At 43.7% G+C, this 20,715-nt stretch overlaps 2 protein-coding genes across 3 annotated transcripts in view; both read left to right on the top strand.

Annotated features, from left to right (window-relative positions):
- The first annotated feature begins 3,801 nt into the window (after positions 1-3,801).
- rsph3 (radial spoke head 3) lies at positions 3,802-11,673 on the top strand. The gene is made up of 9 exons (XM_012820964.3): positions 3,802-4,112; positions 4,266-4,353; positions 4,692-4,833; positions 5,493-5,638; positions 7,110-7,313; positions 9,422-9,584; positions 9,927-10,013; positions 10,754-10,820; positions 11,521-11,673. Exons 1-8 carry the CDS (start codon positions 4,000-4,002, stop codon positions 10,810-10,812), a joined length of 1,002 nt encoding a protein of 333 aa, XP_012676418.1. The 5' UTR covers positions 3,802-3,999; the 3' UTR covers positions 10,813-10,820; positions 11,521-11,673.
- Positions 11,674-13,486: 1,813 nt separating this feature from the next.
- Positions 13,487-20,715, top strand: part of ezrb (ezrin b) — a 29,953-nt gene continuing 22,724 nt past the window's right edge. The window contains exons 1-2 of one of the 2 annotated variants that reach the window (XM_031581579.2): positions 13,487-13,739; positions 14,887-14,986. In XM_031581579.2, the coding sequence (XP_031437439.1) occupies positions 14,975-14,986 (12 nt within the window). In that variant the 5' untranslated portion in view covers positions 13,487-13,739; positions 14,887-14,974. Of the gene's footprint in view, positions 13,740-14,325; positions 14,454-14,886; positions 14,987-20,715 lie in introns of those variants that run through there. The other variant, XM_031581580.2, reaches the window with a different exon arrangement.

Here is a 20,715-nt window from a genome sequence, read left to right on the forward strand (position 1 = left end):
GTTTTGCCTTGCTCCACCGTCTTCTGTGCCAACACCATGCTCGCTCCACAATGAACACTGAAATTCCGTTCCACCTCATGTTTCCTCAGTTATTCTTCTATATTTAAGCAGAGGTCATTACAATTCAGAGCTGCCATTTATGTACATTAGGCTTTCCCTTGGGTGATGGCACTATTCACCTAAATTAACAGACAGGAAAAAGATTGGTTTTATGAACAGATTTGTCCCACAGACAGGAATATCCCTCATTTACACAGACATAAGCACACTTTTTGAAAACTCAACACATAGGCTGGATGGAGGCCTGTGCATGATGTTTAAAACTAAACTGAATTTCATATTGTAGTAAAACTGACAGAATTTTTAGATGAAAGTTTACCAAACCTGAACTTCATTCCACTCGAAAACTAAATGCACACTCATGCGATTTATTCTTCGTAGCCCAAAAATGACTCTGTAATGTAATGCCATTCAAATGTGGAAAATTTCAGCACACTCAGAGACTTATACAACCACACTCAGCCACACTAAATGTCTACTATTATCCTGTAAGGCATTTAGACTGGGGAGAAACTCTTGATTTGGCTCAGTCTACAAAAACAGTACAAATCAGTAAGTAAGCTCTTGTATAACTTGTGCGTGACATACATTCCAACATAAGGGGTTGTCGGTTAGAAACTTACAAAGTGTAACCCTAGTGTCTGGCTCTCTGACTAGGGCCTGATTTGTTGAGTACCTCCCCACCACCCTCCCATGTGCTCTTACGTGTAAAAAAAAAAAATGGACATCCAAGGCAAACCTTTGACAAATATATACAATTTACAAAACATATAATTATGCCATTATTTGAAATGCATTGCAACCGTTGATTAATATATTCTTTTTCTTTCTTTGTTTTCATGTTAGTCCCTGAATTGTGCATGTAACATGAGTTGATGCCTAATTTGGAATGTATGGACTGGCGCATACATTGACTAACAATCGAGCTGGCATTCAACCTTTACCACAGCAAACACTGACAGCTGCTTCCTCTGGCCTATTTAAGTGTATTTGGAGGATGCTGACAATGCAGAGAAAGCCTTCAGCATTCTATTTCCTCTGTTAAACCTGATACTCAGAAAAGAGGCAACCTACTCAGAGAAGCTGTTGTCTCCCTCTGTCATGTAAACTCTACTGTGTTGATGACAACTTATCTGAATATACTCATGGCTTAAACAGCTGGACAGCAGATATGTCTAAGCTCCTGACACTAGAGTGTGCATGATAAGATTGGAGCAGTTTGTTGTTTTTAAGCGTTGCAACCGCAACTCACACTTCCTGGTCGTGTAATTTGTTTGTTTGCGGTGTATGGGTGCCTGAGCTGCCATTAAGAAAAAAAAAGGAACGATCAGTTCTGGCAAAGCTGCTACTTGGTGTTCTGTACACTATGTTCAGTAACAGCCAGCAAATCTGTTTATTGATATTTGTTTATGTTTTATCCATTAGACTACTTGTGCATTTCTTTAGGCATCTATTTATATTTATTTATAATTCACCAATTATATGTTCAATAGTGCTATGACGTTGTGTACTGGTTTAGGCTACACATCCAGCTGTTCTGACAGTGATTTAGAAATACTATTAAATACTATTAAAACTGTCCCACTTTGTCTGTATTCACACTATATGTATGTTTCTTCTTTCCATGTGGTGTGGTTTAAGTAATCAACAACAACAACAACTACAACAAAACTTGTAGGTTGAACTAAGCATATAGGTTAAATCCATCTGTCGTTTATTCGATTCAAATTATTAATCTGCACTGATGAAAAATCCAGAGTTCGGAATTAATTGTTTAGGAATAATTTACTTCCTCGCAGCCTTCATCAAACTAAGTGTGTGGATGGGTGTGGGCTTGTGTTAAACTCGCATTGGTTGTTTTTCTCACCTTCAACACCTCACCTTTCTCAACCTTCACATAGTAAAACAGAGGGAAGGATACATTATATATCTGTTTGAACATGATGGTGAGCCATAGCCTACGTTTTAAAAAAGGGAATCACGCTTACTAAGACAATGGGACAGTCCTGATACCATCCCCTGTGACACCACCCACCAGCTCCAGCCCATCAGCTTCACCTTCCCCACCACAACAGAGGCCTACGCCTCTCCACAGCTGCCCACCTCAGAGCACCCCCCCTTCTCCCCCACCACAGTGACGACTCTATCCATTATGGAGAGGGACGTCTTCAGACTCTTTAGGAGACAGAACCCCCGCAAAGCAACCGGGCCAGACTCTGTCTCTCCATCCATCCTAAAGCACTGTGCTGAACAGCTGTCACCGGTGTTTACAGACATTTTTAACTCCTCACTGAAGTCATGCCACGTACCAGCCTGTTTCAAAACCTCGACCATCATCCCCGTCCCCAAAAAAACAAAGATCAGTGGACTTAATGACTACAGACCCGTTGCTCTGACCTCTGTTGTGATGAAGTCATTTGAGCGGCTTGTGTTGTGGCATCTCAAAGCCATCACTGACCCTCTACTGGATCCCCTCCAGTTTGCCTACAGAGCTAACAGGTCTGTAGACGATGCAGTAAACATGGCCCTTCACTCCATCCTCCAGCACCTGGACACCTCAGGAACCTATGCCAGGATCCTGTTTGTGGACTTCAGCTCTGCCTTCAATACTATCATCCCGGCTCTGCTACAGGACAAGCTTCTCCGGCTGAGTGTGCCTGACTCCATCTGCAGGTGGATCACAGACTTCCTGTCTGACCGGAGGCAGCACGTGCGGCTGGGAAAACATGTCTCTGACCCCCGGACCATCAGCACCGGTTCCCCTCAAGGCTGCGTTCTTTCCCCTCTTCTCTTCTCCCTGTACACCAACAGCTGCACCTCCAGTCACCAGTCCGTCAAGCTCCTCAAGTTCGCGGACGACACCACCCTCATTGGGCTCATCTCTGGTGGTGATGAGTCTGCCTACAGGTGGGAGATTGACCATCTGGTGACCTGGTGTGGACAGAACAATCTGGAGCTCAACGCACTGAAAACAGTGGAGATGGTTGTCGATTTCAGGAAGAACCCAGCCCCTCCCAACCCCATCACCCTGAGTGACGCCCCAGTTGACAGTGTGGAGTCCATCCGCTTCCTGGGCACCATCATCTCCCAGGACCTCAAGTGGGAGCTAAACATCATCTCCCTCACCAAAAAGGCACATCAGAGGATGTACTTCCTGCGGCAGCTGAAGAAATTCAACCTGCCAAAGGCAATGATGGTGAACTTTTACACCTCCATCATTGAGTCCATCCTCACCTCCTCCATCACCATCTGGTACGCTGCTGCCACTGCCAAAGACAAAAGCAGACTGCAGCGTGTCATTCGTTCTGCGGAGAAGGTGATTGGCTGCAATTTGCCATCTCTCCAGGATTTGTATGCATCCAGGACCCTGAGGCGTGCAGGGAAGATTATGGCTGATCCCTCCCACCCTGGACACAAACTCCTTGTGCCACTCCCCTCCGGCAGAAGGCTGCGGTCCATCAGGACCAAAACCTCACGCCACCTGAGCAGCTTCTTCCCGTCTGCGGTTGGCCTCATCAACAAGGCCCGGGACCCCCGCCCCCCAACACGGACTCTAATCCCTTTTTTGCACACTCCTGCTGTAACCTAATATGTGTATTGTTTATTGTTTATTGTGTATGTTTATTGTTTGCACCATTGTACCACAAAGAATTCCTCGTAGGTGAAAACCTACTTGGCAGTAAAAACCTTTCTGATTCTGATTCTGATTCTGATTCTAAAAGAGTGAGAAAAGATTGTGCGCCCTTATGAGAGAAAAAGCAGGAAGCAGTCATAGGTCCGTGGTTACTGTTGCTATGGGCACATATCAACAACTCCTACAGTTTGGAGCTAAAGAAGCTAACTTAGTTAACTAGCCAGCTGGGTAGCATTGTTTAAACAAATCGCCTGAGTTTGCATGTTTATTCAGCTTAGTTACTTTATGCCGCACCACTGAACGACATGACTTCAGTTTTACAGCCTCATAAGGGGGATCCGAATGGAACATACACTTTTTCCAGTCGTCCCCGGCCAGTTCAGAACCGGTCGAAGTACAGGGAACTTGTTGCAGATCAGTAAGCTTAGATCAAACGTGTTGATAATGATGGTAGATAAAATGCTTGTCAGTTGTTATCAGCATTTTAGCATTGTACTAGACATTTTTGTAACGTTGTAGTAGCTTATATCATAAATGAGTTGTAACGTTTTCATTTGGTTGTGTGATGCAGAGATGATGGACCACCTAATTACGGAAACATCATGTACGACCGTCGGGTGGTCAGAGGAAATACGTATGCCCAGCATATTTTGCCAACGGTTAGTAATTAATCTAACACCACGCCACCTTTAACGGCGGTAACAAAGTTGAAGTCTCTGACAGCAAAGTCACTCAAGAAGGATGACAGCTGACATACCAACATTTATATCTGTCAAAGAGTAAAATTATTTACATCTTACATCCATCCATCTGTGTAGGAATGTTATTCTAAATGCTGTGTGTGGGTTCAAGTGTACTGTATGTACACAGAATAAACAAGACAAAAACAATATTCTCTCGTAAACAACCTCAATGTGAAAAGGGTTGCTAATACTAAAACATGGATTATCATCCTTCTTTGCACCCTTTTGACCATATGCAAACCATGTTTGTCCAGACCTGCCAGCCAGATCCTGTGGAGATCCAGAGGCAGCTGGAGGCCCGGAGGAGAACTCAGGCTCGCAAGCGGGCCAAAGAGCACTTCCGGCCAAGAACCCCAGAGCCACTGGAGGGAAGAAAGCACATGAATGTCCAGACAGGTATCGGATGTTTTTTTAAAGTGGATATTCAAAGACAGATAAGTGGCATGAGGGAGAGAGGCAGGGGTTGGTGTTTCTCTAAGCACTGGAGGGTGGGGTGTGTGCAAGTCTTAATTAAAAAGCAGTCAGATCCCTGCAACTCTTCACCCCCACCCGGTCCTATCCCTCCCATAGTCCTATCCTGTGTCTTTCTTAGGCACACAGTTAAATGGATAGGGCCTCTCTACTCTCCCCTTTGTCCTTCTCTGTACTCCTACTGTCTGGCTGCTGAACCATGACATTTTCAGTGCCGCCAGTCAAGGGACCCATTTCCAGTGAGCGCATGCACAGAAGAAGAGAACTTGCATCTCCCAGCTTAGTGGTTTGCTTGGCACAGGACTGTTAGCTGAATTACTAAATGTATTATTTACATGCTATATGCTATGCCATAGTAAATATGCAATATTTACTTATGCTTGCATGATTTGAAACTACTTACCAGTGGTTGCACTAGGCCTGAAGTGCAAAACTACAGTCAGCCCTTTGATGAAAACAAAGTATACTTTCTGCACTGATGGCAATATCACATAAAACATTTTAAGAATAAGCATTTTTAAACACACTTTTTGTATGGACCGCCCTACTGCAATCTGGTAATGATTTATGGGGTGTGTCTGTAGAACTGTACCTGGAGGAACTGGGTGATCGTGTCGAGGAGTCCAGTGTGGAGTGCCAGACAGATGCCTTCCTGGACAAGCCTGCCACGCCTCTCTTCAAGCCAGCCAAGACGGGCAGGGACGTGACCACGCAGATCGAGGAGGGGGAGGTGTGTGGAAAAAATTACTTTGACTTTGCTGTTTGTGAGCTGTTTTTTGTTTATATTATTTATTTGACTTAAGCTTATTAGCTCAGGGAACACAGTTCCCACATTCCTCCTTTATTGACTTACTACAGTGAACATGGAGCTTTGAAGCAGTTTAAGAAACACCATTTCCAGTCTAAGAACCACAAGCATGCAAATGTATCTATGTCATATACTGTAGATATAGATATACATGTTATAAAGTGACATTTACTATCCTTTTCTTACTCCACTCACTCTTTGTGCAGTTACTGACCTCCTTGTGTGATACTTCAGAGTAATACCACAATTGTCAGTATGCATCTGTTATTTTAGTTCTACACAGTTCTCAGACCTACCCTTTGACGCACTGCCAAGAAGTACAACAGTTTCAAACTTTGATAGCATGAGTATATTAATATTTTATTCTGTAAACTGGAAAATTTGAAAGAGTAACAAAAGTTGTGTAGGTACTTTCCTCGACCAGTAGGTGACATGGCAGAGCAGGGAGTGTAAAATACACCATGGAGTGTCAAATTAGTTTGCTGCGGTTAAAAGAAAGAAGAGAGATTTTGGCATTTAAAGCACCATTATGTTGCAGCTCTATGTTGAAATTAAACTGCCCTTCTTCAGGAAGGTCTGAGAGAACCTTCCACCGAACACCCTCATCTGCAGTGGCCTTATTTCTTGAAATATGCAACACTGCTGATAAAACATTTAAAAACTCGCGCTGTTCTTTAGAACCACCACCATCACTGTAGCGCCTCAACCCTGTGAGCTATCGGCCTGCCACTAGTGAGAGGGCATGCACTCTTGAATGTGAACATGGGTCAGGGTTCTTTGTGATTGCCTATTGATGTTTGTAACAGTGGGGTTGCTCAGTCTCTAGAGCACCTGTGGGTCTGCTGCTCTTTAGCATGAATGAACATGAGTCGTAAGGCAGACATGTTGTTTCCTTGGTCTTTCCACATCTGTGGTCACTTTTACAAAGGCATTCTCTAGAAATGTAGCAATATGCATCAAGCATGATGTGTCATGTCGAAAGAAATGAGGGACAAATAACCACACTTAAATGTGTGGTCCACAATTAAAATTCATTTGTCAAATTTAGCGAATTGCTCTGCACAGTCTGCTAGCTGTTTGGTCTGTGTATGCGTTCTGGCTCTGTAAATGGGAAACAAACATAGTGGCTTGGACCGAGCCATGAAAAATTCAAGCCAATCAGCACGTTGCTTCAGGTGCATGGAAGGGAAGGGTGGAATTTGATTGGCTGTTGAGTTCAAATATCAACAACCTTTCGTCAGAATTGTGGACTCTACCTTTAACTATTTGTTTGTCTATTTGTTTGTGTATTTACGTATGTGTGTTTCAATCATTTATTTTCTTGTCATGTTGGAAGTACCTGGCTCGGGCTTTTGATATGGATGTCACTCTAATGCCTTGTGTCCTGGTGCAGCTGTTCAACTTTGACATGGAGGTGCGTCCGCTGCTAGAGGTGCTGGTTGGGAAGACCATGGAGCAATCCCTGCTGGAGGTGATGGAGGAGGAGGAGCTGGCCAGCCTGCGGGGGCAGCAGAGAGCCTTCCTGGAGCTGCGCAACGCCGAGCTGGTGGAGGTGCAGCGTCTGGAGGAGCAGGAGCGGCGCCACCGCGAGGAGAAGGTGAGGGGGGGGGGGGGGGGGGGGGGGGGGGGGGGGGACTGTGGGAATGCCCAAAACCTCTTTGTGTGGCTCAGTGCTTCCTTTCTATGGAACTCACTTGGTGTACACACATGGCTGTAAGTTTGATGGGGAAAATATAGGAAGGCACCCCTCGTATATATAAATACAGACAGACAGACACACACACACACACTTAAAGTGTACAGTCTGGCACAGGCTGTACACAAGTAAACTCTTCTTTTGATTTTCATTTTTGCATTTATGGTATTTTTATCCCAGTGAAGATTGAGTATGCATTACGACCTGTGCAATGTGTTGGCTAATGATGGTGTGGTGTAAGGGGAGAACGTGGGTCCCTGGAGTGCCCTGTTACATGCTAATAGACTACATTTACATTTAGTCATTTAGCAGACGCTTTTTCCAAAGCGACTTACAAGGATGTATATATATATACATTTTTACATTTACACTGATGGCACAATGCACATCAGGAGCAATTAGGGGTTCAGAGTCTTGCTCAAGAACACTTCAACAGGAATTGAACTAACAACCTTCTGATTACTAAACGACTTCTCTACCTCCTGTACCACTGTCGACCCTGAGACTACTTTACCATTCAGCATAATTACCTCCGCCAAGGACATAGCGCAGGATAGGGCATTTGGCATTGGTGGAGGGCTGTGCTCTCCGAGTGCCCCTCTAGTTCGATAAGTGCTCCCTCTCCATACTAATATGTAATGATGTCACAGAAATAAGTCAAGGTTAATGTGTGAGGACCCTTGCCCCTCATGAACATCTTGAGTCACAGTCTTTATCATATCAGACTTCAAGATAGCACTTCATCAGTTATATTACTTCCTGTCAATTAGTCCCCTCATATTAGTCATTAGTCCCTCACTGTCTTTTATTTGTTCATTAAGCCTTAGTGGGAAAACTGCCTAATTATCTTCTGTCACTTTTAAAATGAAAATCCATCTGTCATAACACACGGTCACAGAGCCTCATCTCCCTTGAAATCCCCCTTACCAAAACTAATATACCCTAAATACTCAAATAAAACCCGGGATTCAATTAGAGGCCGGGCTTCAGATAGTAGCCGGGGGCGTGGTCGATACGGACTAATAAAGGCCGGGCCCCGAATACAAGCCGGGGGTAAAAAAAGGTACCGGCAGCATATTTTACTGTAGCCTACCAGAATCAGTCCATCAGCACAAAGCAGACATCACCATTTAATTGAATGCATTTCATAAATACATGTTCTCCTCATGTTGGCTAATTTCATGGCAAAAAGAAATGTTTCAGCCTACAAGGCGAACTTGTTATTATACAGTTACTTGTTACTTGTTCTTCAGGCTAATAGAACTTTAATGTTCCAGGTGTTGCGTAGCAACCCATTACTTGCTGACTTCAAGTTACAATGACTTTCCGCTACGTTAAATGACCGGACTTCTTGCGGAATGATATGAAAGATGTGAATTAGAAGAACAAAACCCGTTGCCAATGACAGCGGTCATTAACTTTTCGCAGTGGTGAATATCAAGAAATTACAGACCTGCTAACGTTGGGGTGCCCCATTCAAATCGACAGAACTTTTTTGAACATTCTGAAGAGCCGTAAGAAATAAAGGCCTGCCCCTAATACAAGCCTGCCCCAAATACAGGCCGGTGCACTGTGCAGCCTAAGTAAATAAAAGCCCCGGCCACTATTTGAGGATTTACTATAGGTAAAATAGCTTTTAAGTTCTTTGCTTCCCATAAATGGAACGCTGTTCAAGAGGACTTGAAACTAACCAAGTATTTGTCTGTCAACCAATGTAAGAGCCTTTTAGATGCTAAGGATGTGCCTTATTTAAAATTATTTAACCCTAGATTCTCTGATTTTATTTTACTCTGGCTAACTTCCCCATTAGCTGGATTTGATGTACAATCTCGATTCCAAAACATTGATCATCTTCAGTAGGCAACAGGGACATACACAACTTTGTGATGAAACAGTATTGTAAAGAAAGATTTCTTGTCCATGTTTGACATTCATTCATTTTGCCTGGACAGCTGTATCTTTGTATGTGTCTCAGACGTCTGTCTGTCGCGTGTCTGTGCGTCCTCCAGGAGCGCCGCCTGCGGCAGCAGCGGGATGTGCTGGACCGCGAGCGCGAGACGGCGGACAAGATTGCGGCACGGGCCTTCGCCCAGCAGTACCTGGCTGACTTGGTGCCCTCCGTCTTCAGCTCGCTCCGAGACCACGGCTTCTTCTATGACCCTGTGGAGAGAGGTTAGTCTACCCCTCCTGTCATCTGACAAAATGACAGTCTAGTGATGACATGTGATCATGATGTGTGCTTACAGAGGTAGTCTACTGCATTCTCATGCTTATGTAGTGCTCCTTGACAGCTTCATGTAGCTATGATTGTATATATTCAGTACGCATCAGAAGATAATGGCTCATAGACGCCATTGATCCTGGATATTTGTATGTATATAGTATCAGTTTGCATATAGTATCAGGTTTTGCCCAGGTATGCTGTACATTTCTTTAATTATGTTACTGCTTGTGAGATGTTACTGCTTGAGAGATGATGTGTTATTTATGTGCAATATGTGTCTGCTCCTGTAGATCTGGAGACTGACTTCCTTCCGTGGCTGATGACCGAGGTATCCGAAGCCTTGGAGAAACACAGTGCGGCTAGAACTGTTCTGGACAGTAAGTGGCGTGGCTTTTTTTCCCTTATCAGCAGCTGGCAGAGAGGTCCTAGTTAAGATTCGTGGAACAGCTACATCAAAATCAGACAGCATGCTCTCTACAATTCTTAATAACTACAAATACCGTACTGTACAAATATATCACATACCGTATTGTACAAATACATCACAATTGTATTCCCTTATGTGACACATAATTTGCGCTACCACACACTCTTGCACCTGCCTTATGCACCATCATTTCCCGACTTTTAACCATGGTTTATACATTGATTTTTGCAAACTTTCTGCATTACATAAAATAGTGTAATGTGGTCTATATATGGTGCGGTTAATAGTCGAGAAAATACGATATACTGTTTGTCTTTTATACAAGCAATTATATATTAATTATATAATAATAGTCTGTAAATAATATGTACATTGTCAGTATATTTTTTCTTTTGCTCAAATGCTGGAACCAAATTCCTTGTGTGTGTTAACATACTAACACTTGATTGTGATTCTAGGCTCCCCCAAACTGTTAAGGGTGTGATCTTAGCGCCATCTAGTGGTCAGTTTAGTTATGAAAACTGAAAACGCCTCATTGCCACTGTATCTCTGTTTTTTTTCTGTGTGGGATGCTTTAAAATGCTTTACTGATAGAGGTGTTTACACAAAGAACATAAAAGTATTCTACACGAGTTGGAATCTTGAGAATGTGTGTTATTATGTCACTGATCGATCCATCTCTCCTCTCAGTGCTCATCAAAGATGTTGCAGGGCAGAGACTGAAGCTCTATCAGCCCGTGATGGACTGACCAGTAGAGTGAGTATGAAGAGGCAGACTGCTGCAATGCAAGAAGTTCAAATCACACCTCAATACAAGCATTCACTCTTGTGACTACTGCGTGTTGAATATTGCAATGTAGTGTAGGTGTAGCCCATTTAGATGAGTGGCCCCTGTGAATTGTGCAATTCCGTTGTGATATTTTTTTCCCTTACTGAAGAACTGTAAACTCACAAAAGACCTCAGATTCAATCAGGGACTCTTACTCTGTCCTCAGTACAACTAATTGACTAATTCTGTCCACTCACCTACCCACTAGACAGCTGGTACTAGTAGTATTGCACAATGCTGTTATAGTATTCAGTAGGATGCTACACAGTGTTGATTTGTGAAATGAGTCCCGTTTAAAATATGGAAATAACCATGGATATGTAAAAAGTGAAGAATAATCTTTCATTCATTCATTCATTCATTCATTCATTCATTCATTCACTCACTCACTTATTCTTACATACAGTATATCATTCTGCAGGGAAAAAATCTGTCAAATTTCAATAACAAAACAGAGGCAAAGCATCTGTCAGTATGTCATGTGTTTGCCCATGTAGTTAACTGCATTTGAATGTGAGCATTTAGCCTTCTCTACTCGGAGGAGCGTTGACCGATATCTCGTACAAAGTCTGAGTTGAAGGCTTACAGAGGCTGGCTAAATTGTGACGTGTTCATCTTGTCTTTACAGGAGATGAACAGGAGGGGGCGCTGCTGTCCTGATCACTCAGAACAGTCTGAAGATTTTTCATGAATGGGCCTATATAATTATTAAAAGTCTTGAAAGCACGCACGATATATTGTGTGAATCTGATTCAAATAAAAACGAGCTTTGTTCTCGGTTCAAATGTGAAGTTTGTATGTAGCCTAAGGGAAGTAGTAGCTCTATTTAGTTAGGCCATTATTTGTCGATGTATTGACTGATGTTTTAACATTAAAATGCATTAATTTCATATGCCTTTGACGTTTAACGTTGACATTCACAATTACTGAATTTCTCGTTCCCTAACATTTAAACATAAATATATACATGAATCAGAATGATACCATATATAACGGGGGAAATGTACTTTAAATGGATGAAATCATAGGTACCGGTATCCCATATTCACGACACTCTGGTGTATATTGGATACATAGGCCCATTTTGTTTTGTCTGAAATACATTCTGTTTAAAATGTGTAGGCTAATATGAAGCCCAACACTTTCACCCTATGTCGCTGGCAACAGTTCGATTTTGGTCGTTGGGTGCTGTGTGGAAAGGGTGCGTCGTAGGGTATTTGTTTATCGCTTTGTTTTATTTAATCATTTGAATCACACATCTGTTACTGTTTAACTTCTTTAGCACGTATTCTACCACGTCGCAGACCAGGGCTTGGCTAACTTCCGAACCTGTTGCGCGCAGGTTAGCGCCACAGCTCCTGTTGAAGTGTAGGCTGTAGGCTACTGCTCCGATATATACGGCTCTATTTTAATCCTGCCCGACTATTGGTTGCTGCACAGTTATGAAACCGCCCAACCTGTTCCTCACTTAGCTTCCGAGTGTGCGCCGTGGGTGTATCGGGGTGTGGAAGCAACGCCACCGATGCGCGACTGCAAGACTCGGAAAGAAAAAAAAAAACAGAAACTGACTTTTTTGTTAAGGGGTTATGAGAACATCAAGAAATGTAGACTGACACAAGGTAGACCTAGAGAAAATGTAAATATGTAAGTGTATTGTCCCAAACACACTCAGAGTGCATTTATTTAACTCCTGTTTCAGTGTACTGGCTAGTTCAACGCTTCACAAGAATTGGAAGTGCAGAAGTGACCTGCTTGGACACTTCACCGCAAAACAGTAATCTATTTAGGGAGGCATAGACTGTCGATGGAGTGCATCAACAAAAGGCACCGGGGAAAGACAAACCTATATCCGGCTTGTTGAAAGACAATAGCAACATTTACTTTGATTCCATGTCCAACAATAGGGGAGAGGATCAACGTCTGTTTGGTCACAATTGTAAACAGAGATATTTAATAAAACATTGCTTGTCTAAAATCTATGACAGCCCACTCTAGGCGTAATCTTGATGAAAGATTCTCCTAGCATACACTAATAGGATTTGGGAATGGATGATGATTATGTTCCTGCTCGCTAATAATTGGCAAATATCTGGATCAACGGATTAACGGTGGCCTACACAGTGGGACAATATAAATCCTTTAGAAGTAAAGCCAGGGCGTGTAATTTAGAAAGGACAAGTCAACAAGAATAGGCCGAAGTCAACATGGAGTATCTTGGTTTTCAAGCTCAGTATCCAAATTAACTATTTCAGCTCTTAAATATACCTATAAACTAACAGTTAAACCATAATGTTAGAAGCATAGCCTACATCGAAATCAAGAAGATGGACTTGGGTGTGGGAAGGAATGCAGGGTATAATACTAATTGGAATGTGAATCAATAAAAAGGTTGGTTGAGTAGATGATCCATATCAAGTCAACACAATAACATTAAAAACACGGAGCGTTTTTCTGACCAACCAGAACAGGTTACATAGATAGGATTGTTATCAGTTTGGAATGCGACTATTTATATCCTATTACTTGTAATCACAAGGCGATGAGAAGGTGAACATGCACACTCCTGCCGCATGTTTCTATGCTGGGTATGGGAGTTGCCCTTGCGCCATGTCACACGCTTTGCTCGCCATGGTAGCGCGGTCAACAGAAACTCGCAATCATGCTGCAATCGCGTTGAGGTGCGCGAACTCATAGCGGATCTCCGCGCCCACAGTGCGTCATCGGGTGGAGCGTCAGCCATATTGACGCGCTGCTGACTCCAGGCAAGTTAAGTGAGTGAGAGGAGGGAGGGGAGTGTTCACGTCTGCAGTTTTGTGTACGGACTCAACTGAAATCGCACCTGTTTTGGTAAGTTTTATCTTAAACGAAAAAGACTCAGAATTTCTGTTAACGTTAAGGAGCCAAAATGGGAGAATGCTCTGTCTTTGCTTCGCGCTTGGCTACTTTGTTTCATTCTTATTTCTGACACCGCCCCATTCAGAATGAAAAGAATCTTTCTCAACAGGTGTTTCTGGGATTATTTTCGAGGGATGATGCTAGCAAGTTAGCTCTGAAGATGAGGTTTCGTCTACCGTAACTGGCGCGATGGTTGTCTGTTTCTGAACTCCGAACAGTCCCCCCAATACTAGGATAATTTTCAATAAATAAGGTGTTCGAAGGTTAGTTTATGAGTTGCACACTGGCATCAGGATGGAGGCTGTAAACGATAGCTTTGATAGTTAAATCGGGAGGCAGGCCTAACGTTGAAGACCTAGCGTTAGGATTTTATGAAACAAATCGGGAATGGTTAGATGTTTTGATTTTGCAGGTTTCTTTTTGTGTGAGAAAATGTCAGTATAAACGGCAGATTCAAATTAATGAGTTGAAATCAGACACTGTCTTTCGCCTAATATCATCAGACATTTCCCAAACAAGAACTTGCCCGCTGTGGCTACATCGTTTCCTGTATTAGGCTACATTGACTTGCTAGTGCAGATATGTTAAGAGTGTTGCAGGGAGGCTTGGAGGATGCCGGTGTATTGACCGAGAGGATCTTTAGGCTACAGGGAATGGATGATAAAGGTGAATTCATTGACAGCCATGTTTCCTTTATCCGTAGGTGTAAGATTTTGTTTTGGAAAACTGGTGATTTTTGTTTTCAGGCTGGATAGAGATGCCCAAAGTAGCCTAATCCGACCCCTCCCAAAATTGTATTCACTTCTATCAAGGCTCATAGGCTACCTGGAGGAACAGTGGAAGTGCATGGTTAAATGTTTGCCCTAAAGGGTGGAGACCGAACAAATAATCTTGCCAGCTGAATATCCTTTTGTGGTCTTTTGGGAGAGGCTATGCGCAATCTCTACATTTACACTTATAATCGTGATTCATAAGGCTATACATGGAGTGCTTCGAAATGAGTGCATGCCACAGCGAGTGTTTTAAAGGAGGGCTAGTCCACCTGTGAGTCAGTCTTGCCCGGGTGCCTCAAACTGGTTTCTCTTCTTTCCTGACACAGACGCCGGTGAAGGTTTCATCTATCTGAAGGATTGTTTGACCGATTTTACTGCAGTTGCTGCTGCTGGGAGTTTAAAGAAGGATTCAAAATGCCTAAACCGGTGAGTATTGTTCTTTCAAAGCACAGTTCTCTCTGTAGTAAGAAATAAACAGTCATGTATCCTAGCACAAAGCTCTTCTTGTAGCATATAGCTCACTGGTGGAGCCTACACAACGTGTATTTCACTCAACGTGAATTGGATCTTTCTGCTTTCAGAAGCTATTTAGGCTGCATTTATAGCGAGTCAGGGTAGCCTATATATTTTCTTTTCATTCATACAGTTGTCGTGTGACAGTAGTTTGGGGGTACTCTGCCAGTGTCTGCCAATAACATTAATCCAATTAAATCTGAAATGTAAAACAACGCCGCGTTTCTTGTAATCTTGAAAGAAACGTCTTCCTACTCAGACTGCTTGAGGGAGAATTCACTTTTCTGTCGCGAGGAGGATCAGGGATTCCGCTGACTGGTATTTTTAAGTCTGCGGTTACTGTAATAAGGGCTTCTTTGGGAATGAATGATGTGCTGTACCACCGAATGTGAGCTTTGACTCATCCATCCACTAGAGTCCTCCTGGACGACCTGACCCAGTCACGGTGCTCTTTAGACCGGGGGCGAGTCTGGGACACAACAATGGTGTTTCTCTCTCTAACCAGAAAAAAAGTGGAAGCGTTGTTCAGCATTGTTTGGCAGGAAATAGCCGCATTCATGACCAGTTTTGCATTCCCGGAATGGAAGCAGTGAATGAACGACTGGACTTATAATTTTATTCGAGGATTTGAATAATAATGTACTGAGGAATTCGTTTTCATCCATCTTTTTGAGAAAGAGGAGAGCATTTCACGTTGTTTAATCTTCATGTTGGTGGTGCACCATTGTATCTTCTGGCCATCAGACATTGGCTTCTTGCACAGACATGACAGTTTTTTGGGGGGAATTTTAAGCTCCCTCATGTTGCCCCAGTCAAAAAGTATGTTGTTGGTTTGTTTCTGAAACTGCCTCAGGGTTGTCATGAACTTCAGTGTGGAAGTGACATCATCTCTGGGTTGTGTGGCAACGTGAATTGTGGGACACCATTGATGGAGAGAGAGAGAGAGAGAGAGAGAGAGAGAGCTCTCTCTCTCTTTAGGCCAGAAAACACAAGCTTGTTGTTTTCTTTTCCATGATATCAATAACAGCACAAGTGCTGCTTTACAGCACTCCTGACTCAGTCAGAAGGACACACTGATGTAATGGCTATTTATTTATTTATATGGTTTTATTTGTAAGCATAAGCCCCAACATTTCAATTATATCAAGACTGGGGAAGGATAATGTACATTTTGACATTCGTTTGAACGACATCTACAGGGGTTAACCGTATTACTGAATTATATAAATAGCATGGGATTGGCAAATAGTGGGTTTGTGTGTGTTTGGTGTAGTCAGATCCTCCTCAGAGGTGCCGTGCAGAGCTTTCTAGAATGATGAAATGAGGTTACTGACTTGGCCAGAGTTTTTTTAGGGCAGAAGCTATTTACTGTTAGTGACATGCTTAAAGATGAAAGGGGTAGAGAGGAGGACCATTTCAGATTTGTCGAAATGGTAGAAATGTTCAAAACTGTCCACTTAGAAAGAGCTTCATGGTTGTTTTCTTTCTCACCTAACTGTACCAGTTGAATCACCGCCTTTAGGGGTGTTTGGATGTCTGGGAAAGTCTTAAATTCAGAGAGTGATAAGTTCAGTTTTTTACATTTTACATACAGTGTCTTTGATACTGAACTTCAGTATCTAGTCCATTTAATGTCTGTGTTGTGTAATTAGGTCACATGTGGATGTCATGGCTGTGTTTATGAAAGGCGGATTAGCTCCACACCTCACCTAAGTGTCATGGATTCATAACCTGTTGAATGCTTACTAGAAGTTTCTCTGCAATCTTCCAACCCCCCCCCCCCCCCCCCCCCCCCCCCACACACACACACACACACACACACACACACACACATGGGCATGTCTCACCTCTTTGTCAAAGGGTCCCCCTCATCAGGACCTGCCTTGTGACTCAGCCACCCTGGAATGCTGGTGACTTTCTTTTCCTTTCCTTGCCATGCCATTCAGAGGATAGGACGTTCTCTCATCGCCCAAATCCAGTTTCCCCGCAGCGCGTCGGGTCCGCTGTGAGATTATGACCTCACCCGTAGGAGGTGTGCGGCCAGTCGGGCCTCACTCTGCCTGGGTGTTTCCCCTCATTGTCAGACGGCTTATTGTTACTGCTTGTTGCGTTGAATAATTGATAGGCTGTTGATGGGGCCTGTTACGACGCCTTTTTGGGTAATGTTTAATTAAAGTTCCATTCATCGTTTGGTTGGAGTCAGACTCTATCAAGGCAACAACTAGTGTGGGTAGCAAGGGGATGAGGATGATTGGTGAAAGTGACTACCTAACGTACGTGCTAGAACAGCATGAAGTCTGTTTGAAAAGAACTACCTCCGAAAGGCCTCTTTGGCCATGATTTTGACTAGTCAGCTGCAACCTCACATGTGTATGGTTATATTCTAAGGTTGTTTGTGAAGCTAGTTGAGTTGCCATGCCTGTGCTCTTGTGAAAATCCATTCAAAACACCACCACTCACCAAGTGAGGTGAGCTCACTGTCGTATGTCTTTTAACGATCGAAGTTCATTCTTGAGTCTTTAAGAGACACCTTGATGGTGAAAAACCCTTTGTGGAAGTGTCTATGGCTGTGTGAGTGTTTGTCACACATACCCGAACACACAAAGACGTCTTGAGGAACTTGTGGTTTTATGATGGCTCTCAGAATGAATAAAGACCACTTCTTCTTGTGATGGAGGTCCGGCTCCTGCCATCTTACCCTAAAACACAATCCTGTTGTGGGTCCTTTTTTGTTTTAGGGGCCATTCCACTCCCCCTTGTCTCCTCTGCCACCCTGTCACTCAACACAAAAGCAGCTTTATGTTTATGGTCTTTTAGTGCAGAAACATGACCCTCTTCCGTCACTGCTCTGTGTCTGGCATCTTTCAAACAGATGCTTCTAGCACACACACACACACACCCACTTGTCACTTCCACTTTCAGTAGAAAAGATATCAATGTGTGTGCATCCCATGATTTAAAATTGAGGAGAGCTTCTCCTTTTTTTGTCCAGGTGCAGGTTACATACAAACAGACACCCAGACTTCTCTTTTCAGTATAAGGCAGCCATAGCAACGGTGTGTGTATATTGCGGTCGCTTTGTTAAAAATAGAGAGAGAGATGACTGTGATTCTCCCCTTTAACATCCTGTGCTGGTAACCCTGGCGAACGGACTTGGGTGAATGGGCCTCACAGTTGATGGCTCATTATGATGTCATAAAGGACTGGCCCCTGGCCCAGTGGAAATTCCGTCCACGTCTGGCCCCCGAGAAGTTTCTGGAACCGAGATCACTGCTGCACTCATAGCGGAATATCTGGGTGAATAAGCAGCCTGGCGACATTCAGGCTGTCGGCATGCCAATGCCTCCAAGTAAACGCACACGCTGCGTCACACCCACCAGTAGCTTCCTGTCTGTTCATTCGGACAGGCGTCCGTGATCTGCCCTATTCAAATGGCTACAGGTCATACCATTTCTAATCTGCGAAAGGGAAAGCACAGCGTTCCACAAACTGAAGACAGTTTGTTTTATCACACAGACAAATCTGACATTGCTTTAGTTTCACCCTAAATGTGCTTGGTGTTGCATGTCACTGATATTGTGGCAAATGTGGACCCTCAAACGAATCCTTCCACCCTACCTCACCGGCTATTCAGCCACAGCTCCTGTTCCAGGAAATAAACTGAAACCACCCCTCTGTTTGCCTGCATGCAGCCATTCAGCAGCCTGGCCCTTCACTGCCTTGTTCCTTCACGCTTACCTTTTTAAGAGCACATTCTAGTCAAAGTGCTCCGCTGGTTTTCAATGAGCCAGCTGGGTCTTTCAGATAGTCCGAGGAATAACGGGCATGTTATCAGCACTGACACCTCCATCAGTGAATTAGCTGAGCTGAGGTCAGTTTTACTCAGTGGCCGTTTAAGGCCCCCCCTCCCAGTTGTGCAGATTCTGGAACAGGCGGAGGGGAAGGGTCCATTAAAATGCGCGGTGGCGTAGCAGAGGGACCACAGGGAGGGCTAGGCTGAAAGGGAACCTTTGTTTGGCCCACTAAACGGCCGTCTCTTTCCCCTCTCCGATCCTGTTTTTTTTTTTTTTTCCTTCTTTTCGTCTTTCTCTCGTAGTTTCTTCCTCAGCTGTGGGAGGTGGGAGGCTGTTTTCCGACCGACAGAAGTAAGACTTCTTTCTGAATGTTTGTGTGTGTGTGTGGCTGGCTGACCCAAACGGACACACAAACAACAATCAGACAATCAGACTCACCTTCAGATCATTTTTTTTGGCCAGTGGAATTCGTTCCTGAACCTCTCCAGTCATCCCTTTACCCCATACCACCCCCATACTGGCAGTAGAGCTTTGGCTTCCTCACACAGTCGTTCTCAAAGCAGGGGTCTTTTCAAACCCCACAGCCAAAGGTCTTCCAAGAGCTGTGCTATCCTATCCCCAGCACTATTAGAAATGTGTGCGTGCTTGCGTGTGTGTGTGTGTGTGGGGTGGGGCAAGAGAGAAAGTCTGGTGGTGCAGATAGAGGCTATACATGTGATCACACACCTTTCTGTCTTTTAGCTCCTCTCCCTCGCTTTCTATTTCCCCCTTGCTCTCTCTCTCCCCCTGCCCTCTCTCATCTGCCCCTCTCTCATCTGCCCCTCTCTCCATGCCCCTCTCTCTTTTACAATGGGCCCAGATGAAAGATGGATGGCATGTTGACCTGCCTCTGCTTCTGTCTCCTTGTGTATGGACCTGAGGCAGCTGCCCTCCACCTTTCATTGCCTGGCAATTACACGAGTCAACACAACAGGCCTTGATTCACACACACACACACTCTGGCTCATCCTATTTAACACACACACACGCGTGCACACACGCCTTTGCACACACTTTCTCTGCCTTTCTTTGTCTTATAGGTAAACTTCTTTATTGCTGTTAACAATGAAAATGTATGTAGTTTTTTTCTGAAATACGCCCTCATAGCACAGAGGTACCAGGTGCATGCACTGTAAGAACCCCTTTTCTGTCTGAGATATGATTTCAGGCAGAATCCCACCCACACAGTCTCTGATCGGTAAAGACAATCCATTAGCCTTTATAGTTCTTTTTTTTTTTTTACAATCCCATCATAGTAATACATCATACAATAACAGACATGAGGCTGCTTCTCACTTGCTACTGTATGGTGATAATGTGACTGTTATCTAATCTAAATGGTTATAGCCTCAACAAGACTGCACCCCATTCCAACCGAACTTCAGTGTTATTGCCTTGATTTGTGCTGTCATGACTTCCCAAATAAATGTAGTGTCTGTCAGTCACCAGGCCACTCATGTGTCTGAAACAATAGGCTAGGCTTGATTCTAGAAAGCCTCAATAAAACTTTTCTCTTTTGTGTCTGATCATGTCATAAAAACGTCCCTCAGCTCTTGAGCCTGAACTCCCTCCTCCCCTTGTCTGTGTTTAGAACTCTCTGCTGTCAATCATTAATGGAGACTTAAAGGGATTCCTGTGTTCAATTTAAAAAATATATATATATTTCTGTTCAGTCACTGTAAACGTCATTGGCCTCACTACTGTGGTGCACATACCTACCGTAAACATTGCCTGGGCTGACTGTCCTTCAGTCCTTTGTGCTCCCCCACCCCCTGTCCCCTGTCCCCACCCCAACAAACACTCATCCCG

This window comes from Clupea harengus, chromosome 15, assembly GCF_900700415.2.
Source record: "Clupea harengus chromosome 15, Ch_v2.0.2, whole genome shotgun sequence".
In the NCBI taxonomy this organism is placed as follows: domain Eukaryota; kingdom Metazoa; phylum Chordata; class Actinopteri; order Clupeiformes; family Clupeidae; genus Clupea; species Clupea harengus.

Bases quoted from the DNA above. Each gene is read 5' to 3' on its own strand.
- rsph3 (XM_012820964.3), top strand. From the start codon at position 4,000: ATGACTTCAGTTTTACAGCCTCATAAGGGGGATCCGAATGGAACATAC. The intron at 4,354-4,691 runs GTTAGTAATTAA...ATGTTTGTCCAG, and splicing joins CCCAGCATATTTTGCCAACG to ACCTGCCAGCCAGATCCTGT. The intron at 4,834-5,492 runs GTATCGGATGTT...GTGTGTCTGTAG, and splicing joins GCACATGAATGTCCAGACAG to AACTGTACCTGGAGGAACTG.